General features: G+C 46.3%; 2 protein-coding genes across 4 annotated transcripts in view; both read left to right on the top strand.

The window, feature by feature from the left end:
• The window catches only part of LOC123508234, a 35,764-nt gene extending 18,903 nt beyond the window's left edge, over positions 1–16,861 (top strand). Inside the window, exons 2-3 of one of the 3 annotated variants that reach the window (XR_006675886.1) lie at positions 1,884–1,970; positions 16,682–16,728. Coding sequence is in view for 2 of the 3 variants with exons in the window: in XM_045261788.1 (XP_045117723.1) it covers positions 9,512–10,826; positions 16,682–16,719 (1,353 nt within the window). In the remaining variant the exon portion in view is untranslated. Of the gene's footprint in view, positions 1–1,883; positions 1,971–8,751; positions 10,873–16,681 lie in introns of those variants that run through there. The other 2 variants (XM_045261789.1, XM_045261788.1) reach the window with 2 other exon arrangements.
• A 36-nt stretch (positions 16,862–16,897) lies between these two features.
• LOC123508236 (protein tipE-like) lies at positions 16,898–24,086 on the top strand. The gene is made up of 2 exons (XM_045261790.1): positions 16,898–18,777; positions 20,249–24,086. Exons 1-2 carry the CDS (start codon positions 17,951–17,953, stop codon positions 20,256–20,258), a joined length of 837 nt encoding a protein of 278 aa, XP_045117725.1. The 5' UTR covers positions 16,898–17,950; the 3' UTR covers positions 20,259–24,086.
• Positions 24,087–24,398: the final 312 nt, after the last annotated feature.

Here is a 24,398-nt window from a genome sequence, read left to right as displayed (position 1 = left end):
TTGTGTGTGTGTGTGTGTGTGTGTGTAGCAATGTAGACTGGTGTAAATCGTGACTAAGGGAAAATCTAGACTGACGACAAATAGAAGCTGATAAACAAAACAGGATAACGGGAACGGAATGAGTGTTGGAGTGAAAACGGACAGACTATATAGTGTCTACGGAACGACAGGAAGCTATGACCATGAAAAAAATTATAATGACGACAAACGAAGGTAATGAAGGACAAGAGTAGAGTGATGAGGGACAGACTGAGTGAAGGAGTAAGGTCTAACTCACCTGGAGAGCTTCTGTGTACAGGTAAATCAGGTGTAAGTCAGTTAATCTTCACTTCTGGTCACACTTAAAACCTGGTGATGAGCTTGAATCTTTTCCGTCATGTTATGCTAAACTGAATTGCCATAAAAGTTTTTGCCTGTGCCTTCCAGTGCCTTCCAGTGCCTCAGTGCCCTCAGCAGCACCAGCATGTAGGCAACCAAGCAAGCTAAGCATCTAAGCATCTCTTATTTACTTACTTACTTTGCATTTTGGAGCCACGAAGACCTAAGCTTATGTTAAATGATCTGGTTCTCTCTCCGGTTGGTATCCTGAAACACTTGTGCATCACTCCTCCGCTGCTTTCCAAAGGCTCGCTATGGTTGAAGTGACGCGGGTTTTTAAGGGTGTTTTATTGTTCTAGTGACAGATTAACAAGATTTTTCACATTATCAACGGGAGAGACACTCTTGAGAACCCGGTTAATCATCTCCATGGCCTTTGAAATCAGTCCTGGTGAGAGAGCAGTGTGTTTCAGGATACGTGCCTCTTTCTCTCTCTTGATCATTTCTGTAAACGCTTGGAATTTTCTTGCCACTTAATTCTCATCGCCTCCACAGGAAGCACTGCCTCACTAAGCCTCATTATAGCGGCAGGGGACTCAGATGGAGGGTGAGAGGCTCAGTGGAGGGTGGCAGAAGGGGGCGGCCCCGGCTCCCAGCACCCCCACCACCCCCCTGTCCCCGGCACTCCTCGGCTGTGAGTTGCAAAGTCCCTCCCGTGCTGACTGACTGACTGCCCATCCTCCCTCCCTGGTGATGCCTCGTTTTGACCTAGCTAGACCAGTGTTCCTCCCGCTGCTGCTGGTGAACTGACCGCCTCACCTGGTCTATTTTTGTGTGTTTAAGTTCACGCAGTAATACTTTCCCCTTACAAGGTTGTAGTACAAGTTTTGGGGAGTGTGCTCAGTGATTTTTTTGCACCTGCCTCACTCCCGCCTGTGTGCTGTACTCCCCACTCCCCACCCACTCCATGACACTCCTCTCGCATCTTCTTTGCACTTCCTTATTAACTTTTTTGTGTATTCTCTCCAGTTCAGTAATTGTACGATATTTTTTTTGTCTCTTTTTCTAACACCACCACTACTAATACTACTGAGTGGTTTTGACAAAGCTCTAATTTTCAGCAGTATAATGTTGGTGTTATAGAGAGTGTTTATCTTTGTGTGTGTGTGTGTGTGTGTGTGTGTGTGTGTGTGTGTGTGTGTGTGTGTGTGTGTGTGTGTGTGTTTAGTATGCGTGCCAGCTAACACTCGTGGAGGCTGGCGAGTCACTAATGAACCATATACAAAATTAACCCCTTTGGACATGAAACAATAAAAACAATTCGAAGATTGATGATAAACAACCTGCCTGGCTAGATGGAGTGACACTTGCACGATGCCTCCGTAGCCCCGCCCGAGCCCCGTGAGTGTGCCGGGCCGCGGGTTGACCACTCCCCAACTCTCCAGACCATCACAACTTGCCCCAAAACGTCCCCTCCCCCAAGCCGCTTTGTTGTCGTCACCTCCGTGTGTCGCCGTGTCGTGTCCGCGCTTCTCTCCTTGTAATGTGCCTCCTTTACCTTCTAGACCACTCTGAGGAACGAAGTGAAGGGCGCCGTGACCTCCAGCAGGGAAGACACTACCTGCAAGGACTGTCTGCATCGCCTGGCTGAGGTAAGGATAAGAGAGAGAGAGAGAAGAGAGAGAGAGAGAGAGAGAGAGAGAGAGAGAGAGAGAGAGAGAGAGAGAGAGAGAGAGAGAGACTTTTTGATACTGATACATATATTGGCCTTCGTAATATACATACATCATAAAAAAAAAGACGTAACAAAATTTAATGTAGCTAAGGTCCGTTAAGACGATGCTCTCTTACGTTCTTGCAGTATAGTAATAAGTGGTTCCCGACGCATGCTGTAGTTTGGCCCATCCATCACAAGATCATACTAGTGACAAAATAGTAATAATAATCGCAATAACAACAACAATATAAATAAGAGAGAGAGAGAGAGAGAGAGAGATGGAATGTGTTATGTCCGCATGTTTGTTCTTGCCTGCTCCTCCTCACATTCACACACTCACACGCGCACGCACACACACGCACCCAGACAGGAATTAATTAATATGTATTATTTTCTCACGCCAACTCATCCATGAACTAAATTTACTGAGTGTTTTAGACTGTCGACCTCCAGCGCTCTGTTTGTCTTTTCTTTACTGTGTTTTAAACCTATCACTGCCTTTTGGTTCATATTTCCTTGATCACTTGCTTTAAGACTCCTTTTCTTGATCTGTGGTCCACCTTTAAACATTGTACCTCATAGAAAATACAATATCTATTACCTTTCTAATCTCCTTTCTTGCCAATGCTTATTAAAATCCCATACTTTGCTCGTGGTCTGTCAAATTTTGCAGTGAAAAGTTTTAAGGAAGGGAAACACAACACAACCTTCCCACAACTTTGGGAATTCTACTAGACATGCATTAACTGAGCCTCAAATGGGAAGGTAACATGAGAAAGTGCCTTAACACCTTCAGTACAGGGAAGCATTTTTATCTTGAGTTTTGGGTGTGATTAGACGATTTTATTTCCATTAGGAAGAGGCTATGGAGGTCAGAAGTTTAATGGCCAGACTCTTCACTATTCTAATCCCCACACAAGTTTCCGAAGCTGTATAAAGTCACCAAATAGTAACCAGAATGAATATGAAAACGTGTCATGGTACTGAAGGAGTTAATGGAGTAGAGTGACTGATTTACCCTATACCTATTTAGCCGTGCCTTCACCTTCGGCCTCTCTCCTTGCCCTCTCTCTCTTCTCCCTAATCCTGAAGTTCCAAATGTCACGGGTGCCGAAATGAGACGGCTGCCGAAATAGTACCTGTTGCACCCGTTGCTTGAGTATTTGTGGAGCCCTCGCCCGCCAGCCAGACAGCCAGGCGGGGGTTGAGTCGCGGTGATCATGCGGCGGTACAAGCACCCAAACACACCGCCCGCAGACAAACAGGGTGCGTGGGGTGTGTTGGACTGCGTGTGGTGTTATTAATGCCACTGGTTCATGATTTGTTTGCCGCGGTGAGTGGTAGGTGTTGGTGATTTGGTTGAAGGTGTTGTGCATTGTGAGGGTCAGGTCAGGTTAGGTTAGGTTAGGTTGTGTTGTGACTTTATTCTTGGTGAGTTTTTATGAGTGTTGGGATGAAATGGTGGTGGTGTGTTGTATTTTTTTGGTGATTAGTCTTGGTTTAGGTGTTGCTATAGGTTTTGTTTAGGTTAGGTTAGGGTTGTTGAGGTATTAGGTAAGTCATTGTCCTTAGTTCATGACTGGTGAGTTTTGACGAGTGATGGGATGAAGAGGTGGTAGTGTGCTATATTGGTGGGGTTAGATGTGTTAGTTTAAGTGGTGTTGTGTGTTCAAATTGTGAGGTTAGCTTGTGTTGGATTAGGTGTGGTTCATTACGGTGAGTTAAGTGGTGATGAGGCGATAACATGGAGTATTTTTGGTGATGACTGGTGGATTGGTTAGGTGGTGTGTGGTGTGAGTGGTGGAGGTGGTGAGAGTACAGCTGTCATCACTACTTCTCGTGGATGAGTTGATGAAATTTAGTGCTTTTTGGTGATGACTGATGTGTTGGTGAGGTGGTGTGTGGTGTGGGAGCCTGAAGTGGTGAGTGTACAAGTGTGGTGGTTGTGCCGCGGTGTGCTCGTGTCAGGTCAGGTGACGAGTGGCGCCCCAGGGACAGTGCACGGTGCCAGCAGATCGAGCCGTGCACTCTGCAGAAAGACCACGGCTGGAGTATCGATCCCTACAGATAATGCGACGGTGACGCGGCGGTGTGGCGTGCGGTGCGTGTCAGTAGAGCCTGGCTGGCCGCCGCTCCTCCCGCCCCGAAATGTGTTATATGCATGCACGATAGCACCTGAATCCTCTTCCTACCCCGTCCCTCCCGCCCCTCATTCACGGCGCCCCTGCCTTGAGTTGACTTGAGTTTTTGTTTTGTCTGTGCTGCACGCCACGCCTCCACTCGCGCCACTGCTGCGGCACACGAGCAGCGCACAGTGGAAGGGTATAAGATGGATGATGTTCTCGTGTGTGTGTGTGTGTGTGTGTGTGTGTGTGTGTGTGTGTGTGTGTGTGTGTGTGTAGCATCAAGGCATGGGTGGCAAGTGACATGTATTTAGATAGCGCCGTGGTTCCCTGCCGTACAATTGCTACCATCGCAGCCTTCACATTGAGTCTTGTCTTAGCGGCAGCCTCGGGAGATGACGTCTTGCTGCGCCTCGAGGCAGGACCACCACCGCCTTTGTGACGCTCCAAAAAATACCCTTCAAATCAGAAAGAAAGCTTACCCTAAAACATTTCTCACTTTCTCCCGCTTATGGAGCACTTCGGCAAAAAGAGAGATAATCATCACGTCTTAATCTCTGTTACCCACGCATGTCCTCCGCGGCACCCTGATACAAAGAGATTAACTGAAAACAACACTTAAAAGAATCCCAAACTACTGACTCGTTGAAGAAGAGCAAAAAGAGTACCATGACGCGTTTCCATATTCATGCTGCTTACTATCTGGTGATTTTATACAGCTTCAGAAACTTATGTGGGGGATTGACTGTGACCATTAACCTTCTGACCCCCCATAGACCCCTAGTAATGTCAATAAAATGGTCTAATCGTACACAAATCTCAAGGAAAAAATGTGCCCCAGTATTAAAGGGGTTAAAATCACTTCATTGCGTCCACCAGTATAGCTCTCTCTGGCACTCACAGGCACGGGTAGAGCAGTGCCAGGGAAGGGGAGGCAGTGGAGGACGCGTCGCTCCCTCCCTACCCTCGCTTTTCAGCCACCGGGGGTCATTAGCGGCACATAATGAGGAGGTTTTTAGATTCAGCTCCATTGTTCGTCCCGGGACCTCCCCTTCACCCTTTCCCCGCCACCCACTCCCGCCGCCGCCTCCTCCTCCGTGTTTGAAGAGTGTGTTCAGACTCCTTAGACTTGAGAGCGTCCGTCAAGTGGAAGTCGTGTTTTAGAAGAGAGAGAGAGAGAGAGAGAGAGAGAGAGAGAGAGAGAGAGAGAGAGAGTTGGAATGCAGAGAGGCAGGCATACATACTATACTAAAGTCCGTTCATCCAAAGAATCCAGGCCGAAACTGCTAGTTCAGTTGGCAGCCCTGCCCACCCCCGCCGCCACTGAACCTTTCCGACACTTAAATTTTCTTCAAGTACATTTATTTTTCTTCAAGCTATAAACTTGTATATCTATTGAGTTAAGTGAAGAAAATTTAAGTGTCGGGAAGGTTTAGTGTCGGCGGGGTGGGCAGGGCTGCCAACCGAACTACCAGTTTCGGCCTGGATTGCTTGGATGAACGGACTATAGTATTACTGTTGTTGTTGCTTCTACTACTACTACTACTACTACTACTACTACTACTACTACTACTACTACTACTACTACTACTACTACCACTACCACTACTACTTTTACTATTACTACTACTACTACTGATAATAATAATAATAATAATAATAATAATAATAATAATACTACTACTACTACTACTACTACTACTACTACTACTGTGTGTGTGTGTGTGTGTGTGTGTGTGTGTGTGTGTGTGTGTGTGTGCGCGCGCGCGTGCGATCAACATATGACGTAAAACACGACAGAAGCAAGGTTATTCTAATAATTACGAATGATAATCTTAAATTACCAAGCCTTGCCAACGTTCGCCTCACAGCTAATCCACCGCCATTTTCTTTACAACTCTCCCAAATCAAGTGTTTTAATTTACTCGTTGGCTCCATTTCACGTTTTCTGCAACCAATTTTTCAGCGCTAATCAAAACCAATCGTTCGTTTCCGCCCTGAAAAAGACCACTCTCGTTTTCTTTGCGCTCCACTCAGCCACACTCGACAGGGGAGGACTCAAGCACCGTGTGTCGTGGCTGGTGGTGTTATTGATGTTATTGATGTGCAGACTGGAAGTGACGTGACTGACGGTGTTCTACTGCATGCTTGCCCGCCACACCTGTCTGCTGCTTACCTGTGTTGACGCATATTTATCTCACACCTGTCTCTTTCTACTTGTCCACGAGAAATGAGACCTGAGAGAAGCTATTAGGCCTACACGTGGCGGCCTCTTTATGAAATATGTCTGAGTATTTCCTTCTATTATCCTCAGCCGTGACCTTACAACTTACACAGGGTTAGGAGGGAAATGGGAAGAAACTGGCTTTCAAACAGAGTGATTGATGAGTGGAACGGACTCAGTGGTCATGTAGTCAGTGCTGAGTCAATAAGGAGCTTTAAAAGATTAGATAAATTTATGGATGGGGATGATATATGGAATTAGATAGCTTTGCTCATACAGGGACTGCCACCTGTAGACCTGACAGCCTCTTGCAGATTCCCTCTTTTCTTATGTTCTTATGACTCAGTACTAACAAGTCTGTCTTATTTGTCAGAGTCAATCTTTTCTGTGTGTCTACCTTTCATTTGAGTGTCCGCGATTGTATACCTTGCTATGTCTATTCATTCTGTTCTTGCTTATTGATCTTATTTTCACGTGTTTGATATTTCTATTTCTTATTCATTTTTACGTACCTGTCATCAAAGAAGGCAATTCAAGAGAGTATTCAAGATTAGATTTCGTTACCATCATATCTTTACGTCCAGTTTATTCCTTTCCTTCCCGGGGTGGTTGTATTTTGTGAGGGTTGTTGTTGTTATTAATGTTATCTCTGCCCATTTTTGAGTTATTTCGGTGTGTGATAGTGGGCGCGAGTTTCACATCACAAAAGGCAAGCGTTGTCACTGTTGTTATTGTCATTATTTATTTGTATTGTCATTTCCTTTCCAGCGGTTGACTTCCGAGCCACAAGAGTCAACACGAGACGCTAAGATACCATTGATGTCTTTATTGCACTTCAAAACTCTATTCACGTTTACTTATATATGGTTTTTAGGTCTGGAGTGGCATTATGACAGCTTTTCATTAGTAGTAGTAGTAGTAGTAGCAGTAGTAGTAGTAGTAGTTATTGTAGTTGTTGTAATAGTAGTAGTAGTAGTAGTAGTAGTAGTTTTTTATCTTTGTAGTAGTAGTAGTAGAAGTAGTAGTAGTTATTGTAGTTGTTGTAATAGTAGTAGTAGTAGTAGTAGTAGTAGTAGTTTTTATCTTTGTTGTAGTAGTAGTAGTAGTAGTAGTAGTAGTATTGTAGTTGTTGTTGCAATAATAGTAACAGTAGTAGTAGTAGTAGTAGTAGTAGTTATTGTTCTTGTTGTAGTAGTAGTAGTAGTAGTAGTAGTAGTAGTAGTAGTTATTGTAGTAGTTGTTGTAATAGTAGTAGTAGTAGTAGTAGTAGTAGCAAAGCATTTTTTTTTTTTTTTGGGGGCGTCGGTGTAGACTCTGGATGGTTCAGAAATATATAAGCAAACAAAAAACAGAAGAAAAACCGTCTGTACTTTCGAAGATATACAAATTTAATTAGGAAGGGCAATTGGTTCATTTTATGCGTCGCAGCACGGTGGTCATATGCTGCTGGGGACACTAATCAAGCGTGACCTTACACCTGCCCAGGTATGCCCAAGCAGTGATGTGAGGCAGGGGTAGGCATTAAGCTCAAGAAGAAAGCTGAAAGAAAAGGAGGAGGAGGAGGAAAAAGAGGAGGAGATGGTGGTGATGGTGGTGGTGTGGGCGTAATAGGAAAGACTTGAATTATGAAAGGCTTGAGCGACGCTGTTATTTTATTAGGCTGTGCTTGTGTTGCGTTGTGTGATGGTGTGTTGTGTTGAGTCCCCCACGTGTTGATAACAATCCATGTCACGGGGCGTGGCTTGTGTGTGTGTGTGTGTGTGTGTGTGTGTGTCACGACTCTTTGTTTTCTCGAAAACACACACACACACACACACACACACACGCCCGGTAGTGGTTAGAGCGGTTAGAGCGCTGGCTTCACAAGCCAGAGGACCGGGGTTCGATTCCCCGGCCGGGTGGAGATATTTGGGTGTGTCTCCTTTCACGTGTAGCCCCTGTTCACCTAGCAGTGAGTAGGTACGGGATGTAAATCGAGGAGTTGCGACCTTGTTGTCCCGGTGTGTGGTGTGTGCCTGGTCTCAGGCCTATCCGAAGATCGGAAATAATGAGCTCTGAGCTCGTTCCGTAGAGTAACGTCTGGCTGTCTCGTCAGAGACTGCAGCAGATCAAACAGTGAATCACACACACACACACACACACACACACACACACACACACAGGGGAGAGAGAGAGAGAGAGAGAGAGAGAGAGAACACATTTGCACGCTTATAAACAAAGAAATCCCCAAAGACACACTTATTTCATGTAGGGTCAGGAATGGTATACCGTATCACCACGGGGGGGGGACTAACTCAGGGATGGAGGGCGGCAGGAACCATAGGAGAGGCGAGGGGAGATAGAGAGGGGGTTAGGAATGTGGGAGAAACATAGACTGGCAGGATGGGCGGGGCCGGGGAGACTATTGATCCTGTCCTTGGGGTGGTGTGAGGCGTGCGTGGGCGTGATGCTTTTCTATGGGTAGTGTTCGTGGCTCCTGATGGGGTACAAGGGACTCAGGTTCCTGGGGTGAGCTCAAGCCGCCCTTGGTGTTGAGTGAGCGGGTCCCGAGGCGGAGTTCCCTGTGCGGCGAGGGAAGGCGAGAGCTGGTCCTGCGCACTGCCCCGCCTGCGTCTCTCTTACGTAAAAAATGTCTTACTCATTAGATTATTTCATTCTCCCCGTACAGTAAGTGGTAAAGAGTCCTCCATAGCTAATACAAGATGGAGGTGCTATAATTGTGAAGATAAGTGTAATGAAAGCTGTACTCGTTTCCTGTTTTGTCCTTCCCCTCGGTGGTGTGCGCATGCCCGGCGCGGCACACGAGCGCCATCTTACTTGGCAGGGAGGAACGTATCTCAGTATCTTGTTATGCCTTGGTGGAAGTATTCGCGGAGAGAGTAGCTGCCGCCCGCACTCTTGAATATGAGCCGCGCCTCAGCCCACCATGCCCGCCAGTGACGCTGTAGTGCCACAGCCCGCCCTGCTGCCGCGCTCATCATGAAGTCAGTTTCCTGAGTGTTGCTTGTGTCGGGCGGAGGAGGCTCGCTGCGGCCTGGCATGGTAGACGGCGCCCCTTGGGAGTGATCCATACCTGTGTGAAGTGCATCACTTTGTTGAGTATTTGGTCACGGCTCAGATCTGACAGCGATGACGGCAGAAAAACAGATTTGCTGTGGAATATGTATCTGCCAGCTGACAGCCATCCTGTCTGGGGTGTCGCTGCTGTACCTGGCCGTTATCGTCATTATCCCCTCCAAGAATGAACTCTCCATGGATTTCAATATGACGCCTATAATGTGTACGACGGTCCTGGCGGAGGACATCGCGCTGAAGGACACCAAGCCTGACACTCCTGACGCCTGCTCCTGGACCACCTGCGGTGAGTGGTGTCTCTCCAAAGGCTCCGGCACCTGCATGCAGATCCACGTGATGGCCCGCAACAACGGATCCAAAGTCAACTTCCGTAACTGTGTGGACACCTTAGACCAAAACTGCTCGGCCCTCAACGTGAGCAACACCCGCAACTACAAGTGCAAGAATGGCGAGTGCAAAGACATCACGGGCCTGTTCCACTGCACCAAAGACATTGAAAACAACGATTGCAAGGAAATCACACCCGCGTTCATCTGTCGTGACAAGAGGATTAACCCCAAGTCCATCGAGTGCAAGGAGAAGTGCTCTGACCCGCTGGACGGCGTGTACAGCTGCAAGAACGGCAAGTGCCAGCAGCTGGAGAAGGTGAAGCACTACCTGCGTGAGTGTGAGAGGAAGTGCACCGACCTGGAAATGCGAGAGAGGAACGTGGTGATCTTCAGCCGCGAGAGGCTGGTGGCCTCGGCTTGCACCTCCATGGACTCCCCCGACAACAGCTCCTCCGCCAACATCGAGAGCGTGAGCAGCAGCCAGGAGTGGCGGGACAAGCGCCAGGCAATATTCCTGTTCTGCTCTTACGTAAAGAGAGTGAAGGGCAACAAGACGTACGACATCCTGACGGAGGACTGCTTCAACGCCACGCTGGGCAGCACCGAGGACGTCAGCCACCTCAAAGACTACATGCAGCTGCTGCAGCTTCACCAATCCCTGGGAAACCGTAGCGACTGGATCATCCAGCCGGAGTCCACGCTGCGTGTCATGAACAACACTCAGCTGCGGATCAACAACGACGGCTGTGTCAACACACTGATGAAGGAATGCAAGGCTTTCTTCGCCACCCACGCCCACGATGGCTCGGATGGCGTCACCCAGGACCGCTTCCCCTGCTATTTCACCGACAAAAGCAGCGAATACGTCATCGGCAAATTCAACCCAGACCTAACGGCCACGCTCCTACTGGTGGCGAGCATCCTGCCGGGCTGCCTCTTCGTGCTGGCCTGCTCCTGCCTCTTTTTCTGTTCCAAATCGGTAGGAGTGGACGACGAGGGCCACCTACGGGTGACTTTTCTGCAGGGCGGGGGCGCAGGAGGTAACGCTAGCGAGCTGTGAGCCCTCTCCTTGTGTATCGCTCATCAGTAGGTGTAGTAATCCTCAGTATTTTTCATTCTCCAGCACTACTGCCACGCTGTCACTGCACTCGCTCACCATCACACACACACACACACACACACACACACACACACACACACACACACACACACACACACACACACACGTGCGCGCTCCACCTCAATCACTAACGTTTGTTGATGCATTAGTACGGGTTCTAAACACTTCCCCAAATATCCTCACTAAAATACTCCCCCGCCTGTTGGTCCGCCTCACGCCCAACACACTCACCCCCTGCCCGTCATGACGTCTTGCTTCTCACGGCAATACAACCTCGGGCCATTGCAAAATAACACTATTCAGCAACTTGTCCTTAATTCAACACTGACCCCTTGAATTAAGCTAATTCTCTGCCTCCCTAACCCCTCACGCTTCTACTAACTGTTGTTCATGTAGAAATTATAGAAAAAAAATGCCTCTTGAAATTAACCCACGTGTTATAGTTACTGAAGTTAATCATTTGCGATGTAACAAATACTTTCTTCTCAGATCGTTTAAATTTCAAATATTCTACGTATTTCATAACTACATGTATCCTTTACAACACTCACGGTAAAGAGGAAAAAAAAAAAATATGCAGAGTGTTTCAGAAAGATGCACTGAATTTGAAGCATGTTATATCTCTGCAGCCACAAGCCGACCACCAAGAAACTATTGCTGTTTGAAAAGGTGGATGTTTGAAGCTTGACTTTTTTCCACTTCTCAAATGTTACTCTTCTTCATGGTCGATTCACGGTCGCAGAGATGGAGCCATTTCAAATTCTTTATATTATTTAACAGTTTACATTCACGTATATTGAAACACGTGCGAGTTGCTTACGATACTGAACAGCGCTGCGTTTCTTGAATATCACTAGACAAACAGTCTTTATACAATACACTTCACCACCATCATCGTCCTCCTCGCCTTCATCATCAGTGACGCGTAAACAAGAGTAAACCATATTGTAGAGAGGGTTTTTGAGTGCATTTATGATCATTATGCTGCTCTTCACGGCATGACGTTATTAATTAAGCCATTTCGACCAATGGAACGCTCGAGAGAGAGAGAGAGAGAGAGAGAGAGAGAGAGAGAGAGAGAGAGAGAGAGAGAGAGAGAGAGAGAGCGTGCGTGTCTGTGTTTGTTGCCATAAGGACTTAAAGTACTTAAGACTCCCTTAAGGTCATTTAGAGGAGATCTACGGTGAGTCTGTCCGTCCGTCCGTCAGTAACTTTCAGCCAGACTTAAGTTTCACGGAGTTGTGGGTTTGAGTTTTATGCAATGGTGTGCGTCGTCAGCGTGAGGTGTACCGGGTAACCTTCGCAGCGCCGCAGTGACGTGCTGCGAGTGACGTGCTGAAGTGCTGACTGCTGACTGCCAAACGTGCCCATGACAGCGCCACGCTCTTCGGGGATGTGGAAATAAACAACCTCTGTTTTCTTCTCGTGTGTGTGTGTATGTGTGTGTGTGTGTGTGTGTTGCAGTCCCTCTCAAGCCGCCACACCCTGAGACACCGCCCCCTCAACCCCACCCCCCTGGACTCACTCAGCTCGCTGCACAATCAATACCAAACTTAAGGTCCATGAGACGCCAGCCCGCCGCCCGCCGCCGCTGCAGAGAATGCCGCTCATGACATCGTAACCAAGCGGCGGACACAACAACCATGACCGTTGAAAACAAAACGACTTCACGTCCTTAAAACGCCACATTATTGACTACTACCGCTACATCTCATCGCGTATTCGTGTTCATGGCGTTCAGTGTTCTGCGGCGCCTCCCCCACTTTCGTGTTCCGCTGTTGGGGGAGGGGTATGGTGTTCGTCTGGCAGCGAGGCACAGTGCCGCAGTAAGACCAGCAGCGGCGGCGGTGGAGGCGGCACCATGCTCTGTGTCATTGATTTTCGCCCCGTGTTCAGTCTAAAGGTTTACTTCCACTGATAGCAAAGGCGATAAACTCTACCCGACTTACCGTATCATCATTATCATCCTCATTATCATTATCATCATTACAGTCCCTTCACTCACCACGCCCATGTCCCACACCCTTCCTCCTCCTCTTCCTCCTCCTGCCAGTCCTCTTCCTCCTCCTCCTCCTCCTCCTCCTCCTCCTCTCCATTATCCCTCCCTTTCCTGTGCACTGCCTCGTCTGTCCTCATGTTAAGTATATCTCTCATACTCTCTCTCTCTCTCTCTCTCTCTCTCTCTCTCTCTCTCTCTCTCTCTCTCTCTCTCTCTCGTAGTCCTGTGCTTCATAAAGAGTCGCAGCCAGAGAAAGCTCTTCATGGCAGGTCGCGGAAGGAGGTCAGCTGAGTCACGGCCATCGATCAAATAAATGCGGAAGGAAGAGATTTTTCCTCCTTGTCCGTCTCATTTCTTTCATCAGCAACCGAGTCTTTTTACTAGAATTTCCACGATTTTCCCGTGGACTTTTATAATAACTTCCCTGCTTCGAAGTAACGTTCACTTCATTGGGTAGATGAATATCCAGGTTCGCGAAACAAAGGTTTTTTCTTTTAGTGTCTCCTCTCATTACGGATCGAGACTTTCTAAAAATGTCCATTTAACTTTATTTTATAACAGTTTACCTATTTAAAAGTAACGTTCACTGCATAAGTTATTTAAGTAAACGAAGCAGAAATTTGGTTCTAAGTACAATTTGAATCCGTATGAATCCCTAACGTTTTTGACTCCTCAGTACTGGGACGCATGTTTTACCACGAGTTTTGGGGTATGATTAGATGATTTTATGTACATTAGGAAGGGTCTGTGGAAGTTAAAAGATTAATGACCACAGTCTTCACTATTTTAATCCCACTTAGGTTTCTGAAGCTGTATAAAATCACTAAATAGTAAGCAGAATGAAAATGAAAACGCGTCATGGTACTGAAGGGGTTAATAAGATCCACTTTCCTAAACATATCTAAAACCTCATCGTATTTTAAAACGCTCTGTTCTCTCAAGGTCTGTTCGCCTGAGCCACAGGGATCATAACTAGTCTAGGTCTCATTGGTATTTCAACAATGATGATAAGGAATCACTATTAAATTGTTACTAGAATCACGAAAACACCTGAAAACTTCATGACTTTCAGTGTAGCTTGGTTTGAAGACATTTATTGTAGGTTTTTGGCTAATTCTATTTATCTTTAAGGGAACTGGCAATCAAGCGGGTCTTTTTTTCATGTTTTGTTGCCCTTGGCCGGCTTTCCCTCTTGCATAAAAAAATGAGAAAGAGTAGTCAAGATAAGACGAGGGAAACTTTGAGTATCTGATCCTTTATCTTAATTGCTTTTAAAAGGTCCTAGAGTAAGCCAGAAGAATTTTCAAGGCTGATGTCATGTCATTCAGCTTAAGGGAGTTTGTAGACTAGCTATGAGAAAAAAAAAATTGAAAACTATTTTTTTTTTTTTTTTACTCTTAACGCGATCTATTGAAAACCAACAGGAAATTTTCAAGTGTTCTCATGAAACATTAAGTTCGAGAAAGACTTTACATCACCAAATAAAAAACAAAAACATGATAATCTAATTTCATGGCTTTTAATAGACTCGGGCGAAAACAGAGTGATTTTCAAGCGTCAAGATTTCGTACTATCTAAAAGGATAAAAAAGGAAATAAAGAGAAGGAAACGCTAATGAAAACCCAACAAATCATCGCTGTGGCCTTTGAAAACAGTCTTTGGGGGAGAGAATGATCCCAAAATTCAAAACTCAAGATCAAGAAATATTGCAAGATAACCAAAGAAATTCTAGAAACATTTTATCATCCGTTAACCAAGCAAGCTATAAACACGTCATTTCATAAGTGCAGGGAGCTCATCTGACGCTAAATATTTCCTTGAGCTCCATTGAAAATTAGATACTGTACATTCATTTCAAAAAGTAATGATTAAGTACTAAGGTTATATGACACCTACCAAAAGTACTCAATAAGAAAGAACGTGACAGCCTTCCATAGTAGCACATTACTCAACTGACCTCCTTTTGACCGAAGCTTTCCCGCCTCGACTCTGCTTTTTATTGGCCTGGGTTTGCGTTGGCTTTGTAGAGGCTTGGCTTGCCGCACCGCACGCATGCAGGCAGCACTCTGCTTTGTATCCTAGTGTTGCTGGTAGTGCTAGTCTCCGTGTTTAAGTATTACCTTTAGTTGTGGCCGCTAGTCAGGCTGCAGGAGTGTGATGACTGTCCTGGCTGTCGTTGCTGTTAATGGGAGGTGTTGGTGTCCTGCTAGTGGCCAGTCTTCAGGTGTGTTAGCCATGTGTTGCACGGACCGTATTTTGAAACACTCCACCGCCTTATCGTCAAGTTTAACAAGCTCTAGTGGAAGTTATCGCAGCTCCCAAGGGTGTTTTTATGATGCCGGTGATAACTGGGCAACTTTGCACCATTAGCAAGAAAAACACCCTTGAGAAGCTGACTAATCATCCCCGAGGCTTTCGAAAGTTGTAGCCCTTATGAGTGTTTCCAAATACGCACCCTGGGTAGTGAATAACGAACACATGAGAGACTTGGGTAATTGATGAGTAGGCAACGAGGTATAGCACTGTGTAGGCTCTCCATCAACCTCCCTTCTCTGTTACAAGGCAAATGTATGTGGCCAGTTTGATATGTAGTGAGGTGACCATGAGTAGTCCTCGGCTCCCCGCGCACTGTGTTCAGAATGTGACTAGACGTATTTATGGCCTTCCGATGAGCGATAGTATGTTACGTAGAGTGTGTATGTTGTAGTGATGTGACCAAACTGCCTGTCCCTGGAATGTTCTGTTTATTGTAAGGTTAACTTTGCTGTTTGTTTTTTTCTTTCTTTTTATGTGGGTGTTCCTTCCGTGCAGAAGCTTATTTAGGGCAAGGCTATTATATTAATCTTATTGAGTTAATAAGAGTAAGGACGCGTGACAAACCAACACCATTCTGAGACCCTTCTGCACAGGACCTCCACTATACTTTCACAAGACTCTAGTTGAAGTTACACAGATGTCCAAGGATATTTTCTACGGTTGAGTGATAGATTACCAAGATTTCTACGTTGTTAATAGAAGAAACACTCGAGAATCCAGCTATTTGTAAATGTTTGTGGTGAAAGTAAAGCGTTTCTAAATCTGGGTTATATAGTTGAGGTCATGCATGCTATGTTAGGATCAAGAAATAACTAGAACTCTCTCGCTGATGTTCTTATCCCTTGTGTGTATGTGTGTGTGTGTGTGTGTGTGTGTGTGTGTGTGTGTGTGTGTGTGTGTGTGTGTGTGTGTGTGTGTGTGTGTGCCCTAGTGTTGTTGTGTTAATATTACGAAATTTGCTTCTGTGACTGGATTTTGTGGCAGGTGTGATGTCAGTAGAGCTATTCAAAGTTAGGTCGTCTTAAGTTATCGAGGTTTCTTTTCCCTTAATGGCCTGAGTGTGTTCCCTAATGTTGCTGGTGTTACAAGGGTGTTTCTCTCACGAGGCTTTATGGCAGGTATAACGCAGTACAGTGTTACACAGGGTGGATCCTCTGCTGGGTGATCCTGCAGTGTTTATGTCGGTAAGGTGTGTGTCGTGTTTGTCTCCACCAGGTTTCAGGGATTGGATAAGGATCACTAACTCATCTTAATTGTTTATACTGCAGGTGCGGGACACTTTCAGGACTTGTACATGCCAAAGTGTTTTGTTGATGTACTCTGTATGTCCCAGTTATCCTTTTTTTTTTTTTTTTTTTTTTTTTTTTTTGTGTGTGTGTGTGTGTGTGTGTGTGTGTGTGTGTGTGTTTTCTGTTCACGTGTATCACTCCTATTGATATGTTGCTTTATCTCTTTTCCAGCCAATAAAGAACCAGTGCAGTTTGACGAACTGTTGTGACGGTGCACACGATCAAGTGACTACACGCTCATCCCCAACCAGTGAGCACCAGTACCCTCGCCCCTCTCAGTACTCACGATCAAAGTATTCAGATAGCATAGAGTCATTCGCTGAGTCCACAAAGCTTCCTCTTGCTGCACAGACTCTCCTCCAGTGCACGCACCTCGTCTAAAGTTAATCGCTCATTTCTCCGCAACACAAAAAAGGGAAAAAAAGTTAGATTTTTGGCCGTTCGGCGACAATAACTTTGCAACTTCTTTCGCTGCTTGACCAAACCTTGCCGCGGCGCGAACTTCACCCGCGGCAACCCACAGACAACGATAGCATCACTGGACACAAACTTTGTAACCAACACAACCTATTCAAGCAAACATAAGCGTAGGCGTCAGCAACATCTCAGCTGTCGTACCGTAGAGCTCCCCAGTAGACGCGGCGCCACCACGCAGGACTCAGAGCAGCGGTAACCAGGCAGCGAGTCCCAAGTGTAGCCAAGACCCTCATGATAAAAGACACAGCTTGGACCTTAGTAACAGACGTACCATACTAGATCCCAGCACATTAGTCCCTGCCGCTGGTGTACTGTCGCGCAAGGCAGAGGCTGCATGGCGCTTGTAGTGGAGGAGTGTGCGTCCTAGCTATCTGTCCTGGCGATACGCTGACGGTTGATGCAAGGGTTGGTGTGGTGACTCCTTCCCGCAGCCTGGCACGCATACATGCATCACGTATACTCATGCAAAACATTATATCGATACTGACTTTAGCAGTTGTTTCCAGCTTGAAATTCTACTGTAAATATATACATATATTTTAAAAGTGCCTAGTCCTGTTGTTATTTAGCGTGTAGTTCAGATTTAAATTGTACAAGCTATAAAATTTTAAGTCAATGTGTGGATGAGAACTCGTGTGATACCTAAGATAAAACAAGTCACAAATCACAGATGTAAATAGTTCACAAAGTATTTTCTTTCGCTGTGCTCACCCGTCTGTTGTCATGAACACTGTGGGACTTTATCATTGGTGAGACGCGTTTAGTTTGGATCCTGCGCAGTAATTCCCCTTCAGCGCCAGTCATAGCCGACAGTCCCTGCAGCTCCGCCTCCTTCAGGTGCTTCTGCTGAAGATACTCAATCTCCACCCACACACTTGCCTTCCACTCTCACCTTACCGTCCACTTCCCTGTACTTTTCATTGTCTTGATTGCATCGAGCTTGATAGTTAATACAAAGGCAAAATGGAACCTCCTCCAGAGAAGGAAGAAAGCTTTCTGAGTCAGTTGAAGTACTACACCACGCTCACGCTCGGCACCACCGCCTGCGTCTCCTCCTTCGTGTTCATGTTCATGATCCCCTGGGTGCTCGACCCTTCCATCTCCACGCTCATGGCGAACTTTGACCCTGACCCTGTGGTGTGCAAGACCGTCCGCTCGGAGCACGAGTGGGGCATGAAGAACTGCTCGTGGTCGTCCTGCAAGCACGGCTGCACCAGGGACATCTACGAGTGTGACCAGATCTACGTCAACTACATGTTGGTGCCCATGACTGACTTCGAGGGCCAGGACATTGAGGACGATGACGAGCTGTGGGTTGGGCGCGGCCTGCCCCTCTTCATCAACATCAAGGCGTGTGGCTACCCACCCGCCACCAACTGCACCATCTTCAGTGACAACTACTGGCCCGAGGGATCCATCTTCCCCTGCTACTACTCCCGCGCCGACCCTGACCTGGTCATCACCAACTACGACTGGAACAAGGAAGTGCAATACATCATCATGGCGCTGCTCATCCCCAACATGCTGTGTGGCATCTCCCTGGGAGTGGTCAGCTACTGGTGGTACCCGGGCTGCCAGAAGCGGCGCTGCCAGTACCAGCTGCCCCCAGACCAGGAGGATGCCTCGTGCAACATGGAGAACGAGGACGACGACGACGACGACGACCTGGATGAGGAGGACTGCGAGGCCGGGAGGGACCTGAGCAGGGAGGACAACGAGATGATGGACAAAAAGAACAGGAGCCACGAGGAGGAGAAGGACCGCGACACCTCCATTAACATGCCGGAAGAGTAAGTCTTTCTAACTCCTCTTTGTTCTTGCCTTTACAGGAACCACACTCCCAGACAACCCACTCCCCCCTCACCTACATTATTTCCAACAGGCTCTAGTGAAAGTTGTTGGGGTTTTCAAGGGTGCTTTTATCTTTCTGGTGATGATTTGTATAAAGCTGCATCACCAGGGGAAAAGAAACACGTGATAACCTGACTAACCATCACTGTAGCCTTGGAAAATAGTCTTGAATCCTATTCTGAAACACTTTTGCACTGCACCGCCACTACAGTCAGAAGTCTCTAGTTGAAGTTACACAGGTTTTCAAGAGTGTATTTTTTTTTCTGTGTGTAGTTCTAGTAACAGATTAATAAAATTTTCACATTATTAACAGGAGAAAGAGTCTTGAGAACCCGGCTTATCATCTCTGTGTCCTTTGAAAACAGTCTGGTTGAGAGAGCAAAGTGTTTCAGAATGCGGACGATGATGAGAGGCAAGAATGGTTCAGAATTTGAGTTTAGGTATATCATTCAAGATTCAGAGGGAAGAATGATTGACGCGCATGCAGGAATAAGATCTTGCTGTCTTTTTACGTAAATTATTTTTTGTATTCTCTTGCATGCAGTTATAAAGAGTGTCTGATTTCATAAACGCGGATTTATAAAGTGTAGATCGAATCCTGGTTTTTGTAAAAGCTAATGAATAGAAACACTTGCCCTAGTTGTTGTTTTTTTTTTATGTAAGAGGGGAAAACTGGCCAAGGGCAACAAAAATATTAAAAAAAAAAAGGCCCACTTAGTTACCAGTTCCCTTAGAGGTTCAACTTGTTCTGTTCAGTGTTTCAGCGACACAGCAGCGACAAGGAGGCAATGTAAGGATGATTCATGTGTGTCTGTGTGTCTGTGTTTGCTGATTTGTTGACTTGTTATTGTTTCAGTTTACCGATACTCAGTTTTCAGGAGTCGCTTCTATGTGTGTGTGTGTGTGTGTGTGTAATTCACTGTTTGATCTGCTGCAGTCTCTGACGAGACAGCCAGACGTTACCCTACGGAACGAGCTCAGAGCTCATTGTTTCCGATCTTCGGATAGGCCTGAGACCAGGCACACACCACACACCGGGACAACAAGGTCACAACTCCTCGATTTACATCCCGTACCTACTCACTGCTAGGTGAACAGGGGCTGCACGTGAAAGGAGACACACCCAAATATCTCCACCCGGCCGGGGAATCGAACCCCGGTCATCTGGCTTGTGAAGCCAGCGCTCTAACCATTGAGCTACCGGGTGTGTGTGTGTGTGTGTGTTTGTGTTTGATAATTAATGTTGGTATTTATTGATTATCAGCTTGTTTTGTATAGAAACTGATGTGTTTACTTTCACATCTCTCTCTCTCTCTCTCTCTCTCTCTCTCTCTCTCTCTGACGCAGTGATATATTGCTCTAACACACCGCGCCTCTCTGACTCGTGTCTGTGTTCTGCGCCTCCTACAGGAAGGTGTGACTACTGGACGGCGGGGCTCTTGGTCAGGAGGGAGGGTGAGCAAGGCGCGGTAGCCGGACCGTCACCACCACCACCGCCGCCGCCGCCGCCGCCGCCACGTCTCAGCTCCCTTAACGGCGTGTTCACTTCGCCTTGCTCCTCCATCAGGCAATGCAGCTCGCTCTTCCTGCCGTTCTCAAGAAGCTCCCGTTTAGTAACATCTCTTCAGCATCCATTCAAGGAAATACGAACACATCAAGCCTTTTTTTTTTTTTTTTTCAGCCGTCAGCACTGTCTGTTTCTTCCCCCGTGTCGTTATCTTCATTCGGGGAAACTGTCTCGTGATCAGCGCTGACTGCCCCTACGTGTGTCCTGTCTGCGATCAGTGACGACAGTGGCCGCTAGATGGCAGTTCAGTGTTGTGTTTGATGAAAGCTCCTGTTGTTTGAATATATTATACTCGTTACATATATGATATAATTATAACATCTACTAGTTCTTGTTCTGTACACACATATTCGAATACTTCACCAAGCCAAGCACCTTCTCTGTTGGTGACCGTAACACTTCATTCATTCCTTCATCACGGGTCCAGCCATAGTTGGTCGAGCAGCATTCCACTTACTCGCTGTGTTGACGTCCTCAGTCTCACGTCCTCTGGTCTGCTAAGAATCTGTCAGGTTTTGTAAGGAGATTGTCAGCTGATCGGAGGACTTAAGATCGGACGCGAAACACAATGGAAATGAGTCCGTGTTACTTGATATCATGGCTACGACCACACACTTCGCTACCTGTTATGTTAGTCTACGTCACTGCCGCTCTCCAGCCATAGAATGTAAACAAGACTGATTCTCACGAGTAAAGGGTGACACCGAGACAGAAATAGAAACATCCAGATCACTATTTCATATTCGCACGAGACACACATGTTAGCCTTGTAATCACCATCATTTTTCTCTCTGGCCTCGAATCCCACGTTACCAGGGAACACAACAGGAGTCCGCACCTATTGCTGAATATTTTACAATCAGTCAGTCAGTCAGTCAGTCAGTCGCTTGGAGTCCCGCGTCCCACCTCCTGGCAACTCAGATGCATGTGGCAGTAGACTTTGGAAACCTTCAGTATTTGTTAGATAGACGAGCGTGGCCAGAAGTTGCTGAACAGTATCCACTCCTATAGCTCTGTTATGTTAGCTCCGTACTGTCCATCAGCTTGTGGCCGCCTCACCATACATATGTTTCGTGGCACCAGAGGATTTCATAGCATATATCGAAGCGCTATTGTTTCCCCCTCTTGGTCTCGACTCAAGCGGGAAAAGTATAACATTAGGAATTACTTTTGATTTGATAATGTAACTGGTTATATTTCTAGAAGCAAGTATAAGCCGAGTCTATGCAGCTGTAAGGGTTAGACATCACATCAACTGCTCTCGCTTGACCCTCATGTATATAGGACACAGAACCTGAGTATAACACTGTCCTTCTCCAGCTGGCACGTCACGGCACACACGCCTCTCGGGTTCCCACTCACACCAATCTTCGCTTGTATTTAGTGACCACTCGTAGATAAGGGAGTCCAAGGGCGCCCTCCCTCCGTCATGGACCACAGGGTCTGCTCAGTTGCTTGATATAACGCGGCTTCAAAGGATGGGAAAGCTTTGTATTCCCGCCAGTCAAGTCACTCGCTTCACCTCCGCGTGGACTCAACTACCCAGATAAGCACGACCCCGTAGAGGACTTGGTCAGGAGACTGTGTAAGGTGTAGTTCTTCATTTCCCTGATTTTTCGTCTTCTGACTTTTATGTGATGCTGCACGAACTCCCTCTCAGCAGACGAGGCAGTGTGGCGGTGTGCTGTGCTGTGGACTCGTGGCTGTGTTGCGAGGCACGCGAGCGGCTGCATCACCTCACGCCTCCTCAACACAACCCTATAGTGATCTGATGCACGAGGCGGGGCTCTCGATCGTGTGTAAGTTAAGCTGTGCTCGGTAAACCCTGTCCAACTTAACAAGCCTCGGAAAGGAGAGATGCTGTAAGAAGAACAGTGTGGATTCTGCCGCACCCTGGTCCACGTACCACTGCGCGAATCGGAAGGCACCGCATCACGAAGAGCTGAAGGCCATGGTCTGCGTCACGTCACTTCGAATCGACTGTGGGCATTCATTATTGTTGAAAAATTATGTTGTAATTTTCGCGATGACTTGCTTAGGTATATAAAGGTACAAAATCACTACACAATTGAAAGATGTAAAGGAAAATCAGAGTTGTGTCACATGAGTCGTGGTTCCCAGCGGAGTCTTGGCCTCTCCTCCGCCCTTCCCGCTCCGATCCTGTGTCGGGCACGCTCTCATCTGTTACCTGTCATCACCTGCAGGATAGATTTGTCCTTCAAACCTTACATAAACTATTTCCTCCACCTACTCATGTCACACGTCGTGCAGTGTTGTTTGCCTTCAAAACTAAGTGTAAGTTAAAGAGAGAGCTTCAGACACATTCTCTCTCTCTCTCTCTCTCTCTCTCTCTCTCTCTCTCTCTCTCTCTCTCTCTCTCTCTCTCTCTCTCTCTCTCTCTCTCTCCAATGACTGACTTTGCACCAAGCAAGTCCTGCCACAAGGCCCTGCCTGGGAACCACACCACCAGAGGCTCGTGACGCATCGCGGGGCGCCGCCTTCCACACCTGGTTCTTGATAGCAACAAAACGAAGTATTTTGCACCACTGATTAACACAATATTATAGTTTACTCTATGCCAATATTGATTTTATAATTCATCAAATGTATATTTATTCTTTTTAAAAGTTTATATATATATATATATATATATATATATATATATATATATATATATATATATATATATATATATATATATATATACACACACACACACACACACACACACACACACACACACACACACACACACACACACACACATACAAAGGGAAGGGCACAAATTCTGTATGAAGGTGGTGGCACGTTGAGGTATAGTACAGGAGGGCAGGCTGGTCGTGGCCCCGTCCCCCAGGACAGCCACACTGCGTGGTGCCATCACAGTGACGGCGCCCCGCTTGGTGCTCGGCGGCTGGCGGGGCGGGGCGCTGGCCGTGGTCTGGGGGGAGCGAAGAGCACGGAATGGTCTGGTTTGTTGTTTTGTAAATTTACATAACTCATCTTGTTTGGCTTGAAATCCCAAAGTGGCCCCTGTTTTGTGAGAGCAGTAACACTTATCACTGTTCACCACGCAGCCACCGGCAGTTGGTTTGTCAAGTTTGAGAATCTTTCAAGAGACCGGAACTGTGGTTCATTACACTCACTATATTCAGCGCTCACAGCTCTTTGATCATAACATATTATATACATGATACATATTTGGAGGCGTGCATGCCCGCAGTATACACAGTATACACGATAACGCTATGGTGAACTATCCTGCAGATAATGTTGTTAAGGCCCATCCTGTAATCCAATATTGACAAGAAGCAAACAGTATATCTTTACCTGGTGCTATCATTTCCGTGAGGACTGACACCAAATTTCTGAACTATTGTTGTAAATCGGAACAATTTGTTGTACATTGAACATGTGTTACAGGTTTTATCTGTCCAGTGTTTTCACATTATCACATATTCTTCTAATGTATATCATTGATGCATTGCATTCTACTTATGAGATTTCCCTCAAAGATAGATTATATGATATATTATAGCCGCCAGGATGTGTTGTTTTGTTTTTGACGATTTCAATATATTATATATTTATTACTTACTTATTTCAAATACATCTGCACAATATTTGTGCTTGTTAATGCTTGAATTTCTACACAAAGTTTGCAATAAATATTGCTCAAAATATTGTATGTTTTATCCTCTGAAGCTGCACTCCAGACTACAGAGGGAAAGAACTCAGCGGCAGGTAATGAAAGGACACACGAGCTGCTGTGCTTGCTGACCGACAGGTAGGTATGTATCACCGTGACGGTACTGGGACATATCAGTAAATAAGTACTGTACGTAGTACATCAGACCACAACATCCGTTCTCCTCTTCTTTCACAATGAATGAAACTAAATAAGAAAAGGTGACGGGCAGAGAGAAAGCACCTGTTTATAAAATGCGAGTAATGTTATTGGAAGCCGTAATTATCATTCTAGGTAAACGAAAA

This window comes from Portunus trituberculatus, chromosome 24 (assembly GCF_017591435.1).
Source record: "Portunus trituberculatus isolate SZX2019 chromosome 24, ASM1759143v1, whole genome shotgun sequence".
NCBI classification, from domain to species: domain Eukaryota; kingdom Metazoa; phylum Arthropoda; class Malacostraca; order Decapoda; family Portunidae; genus Portunus; species Portunus trituberculatus.
The sequence above is the reverse complement of the archived record's forward strand: the minus strand, read 5'-3'. Positions and strand labels throughout refer to the sequence as shown.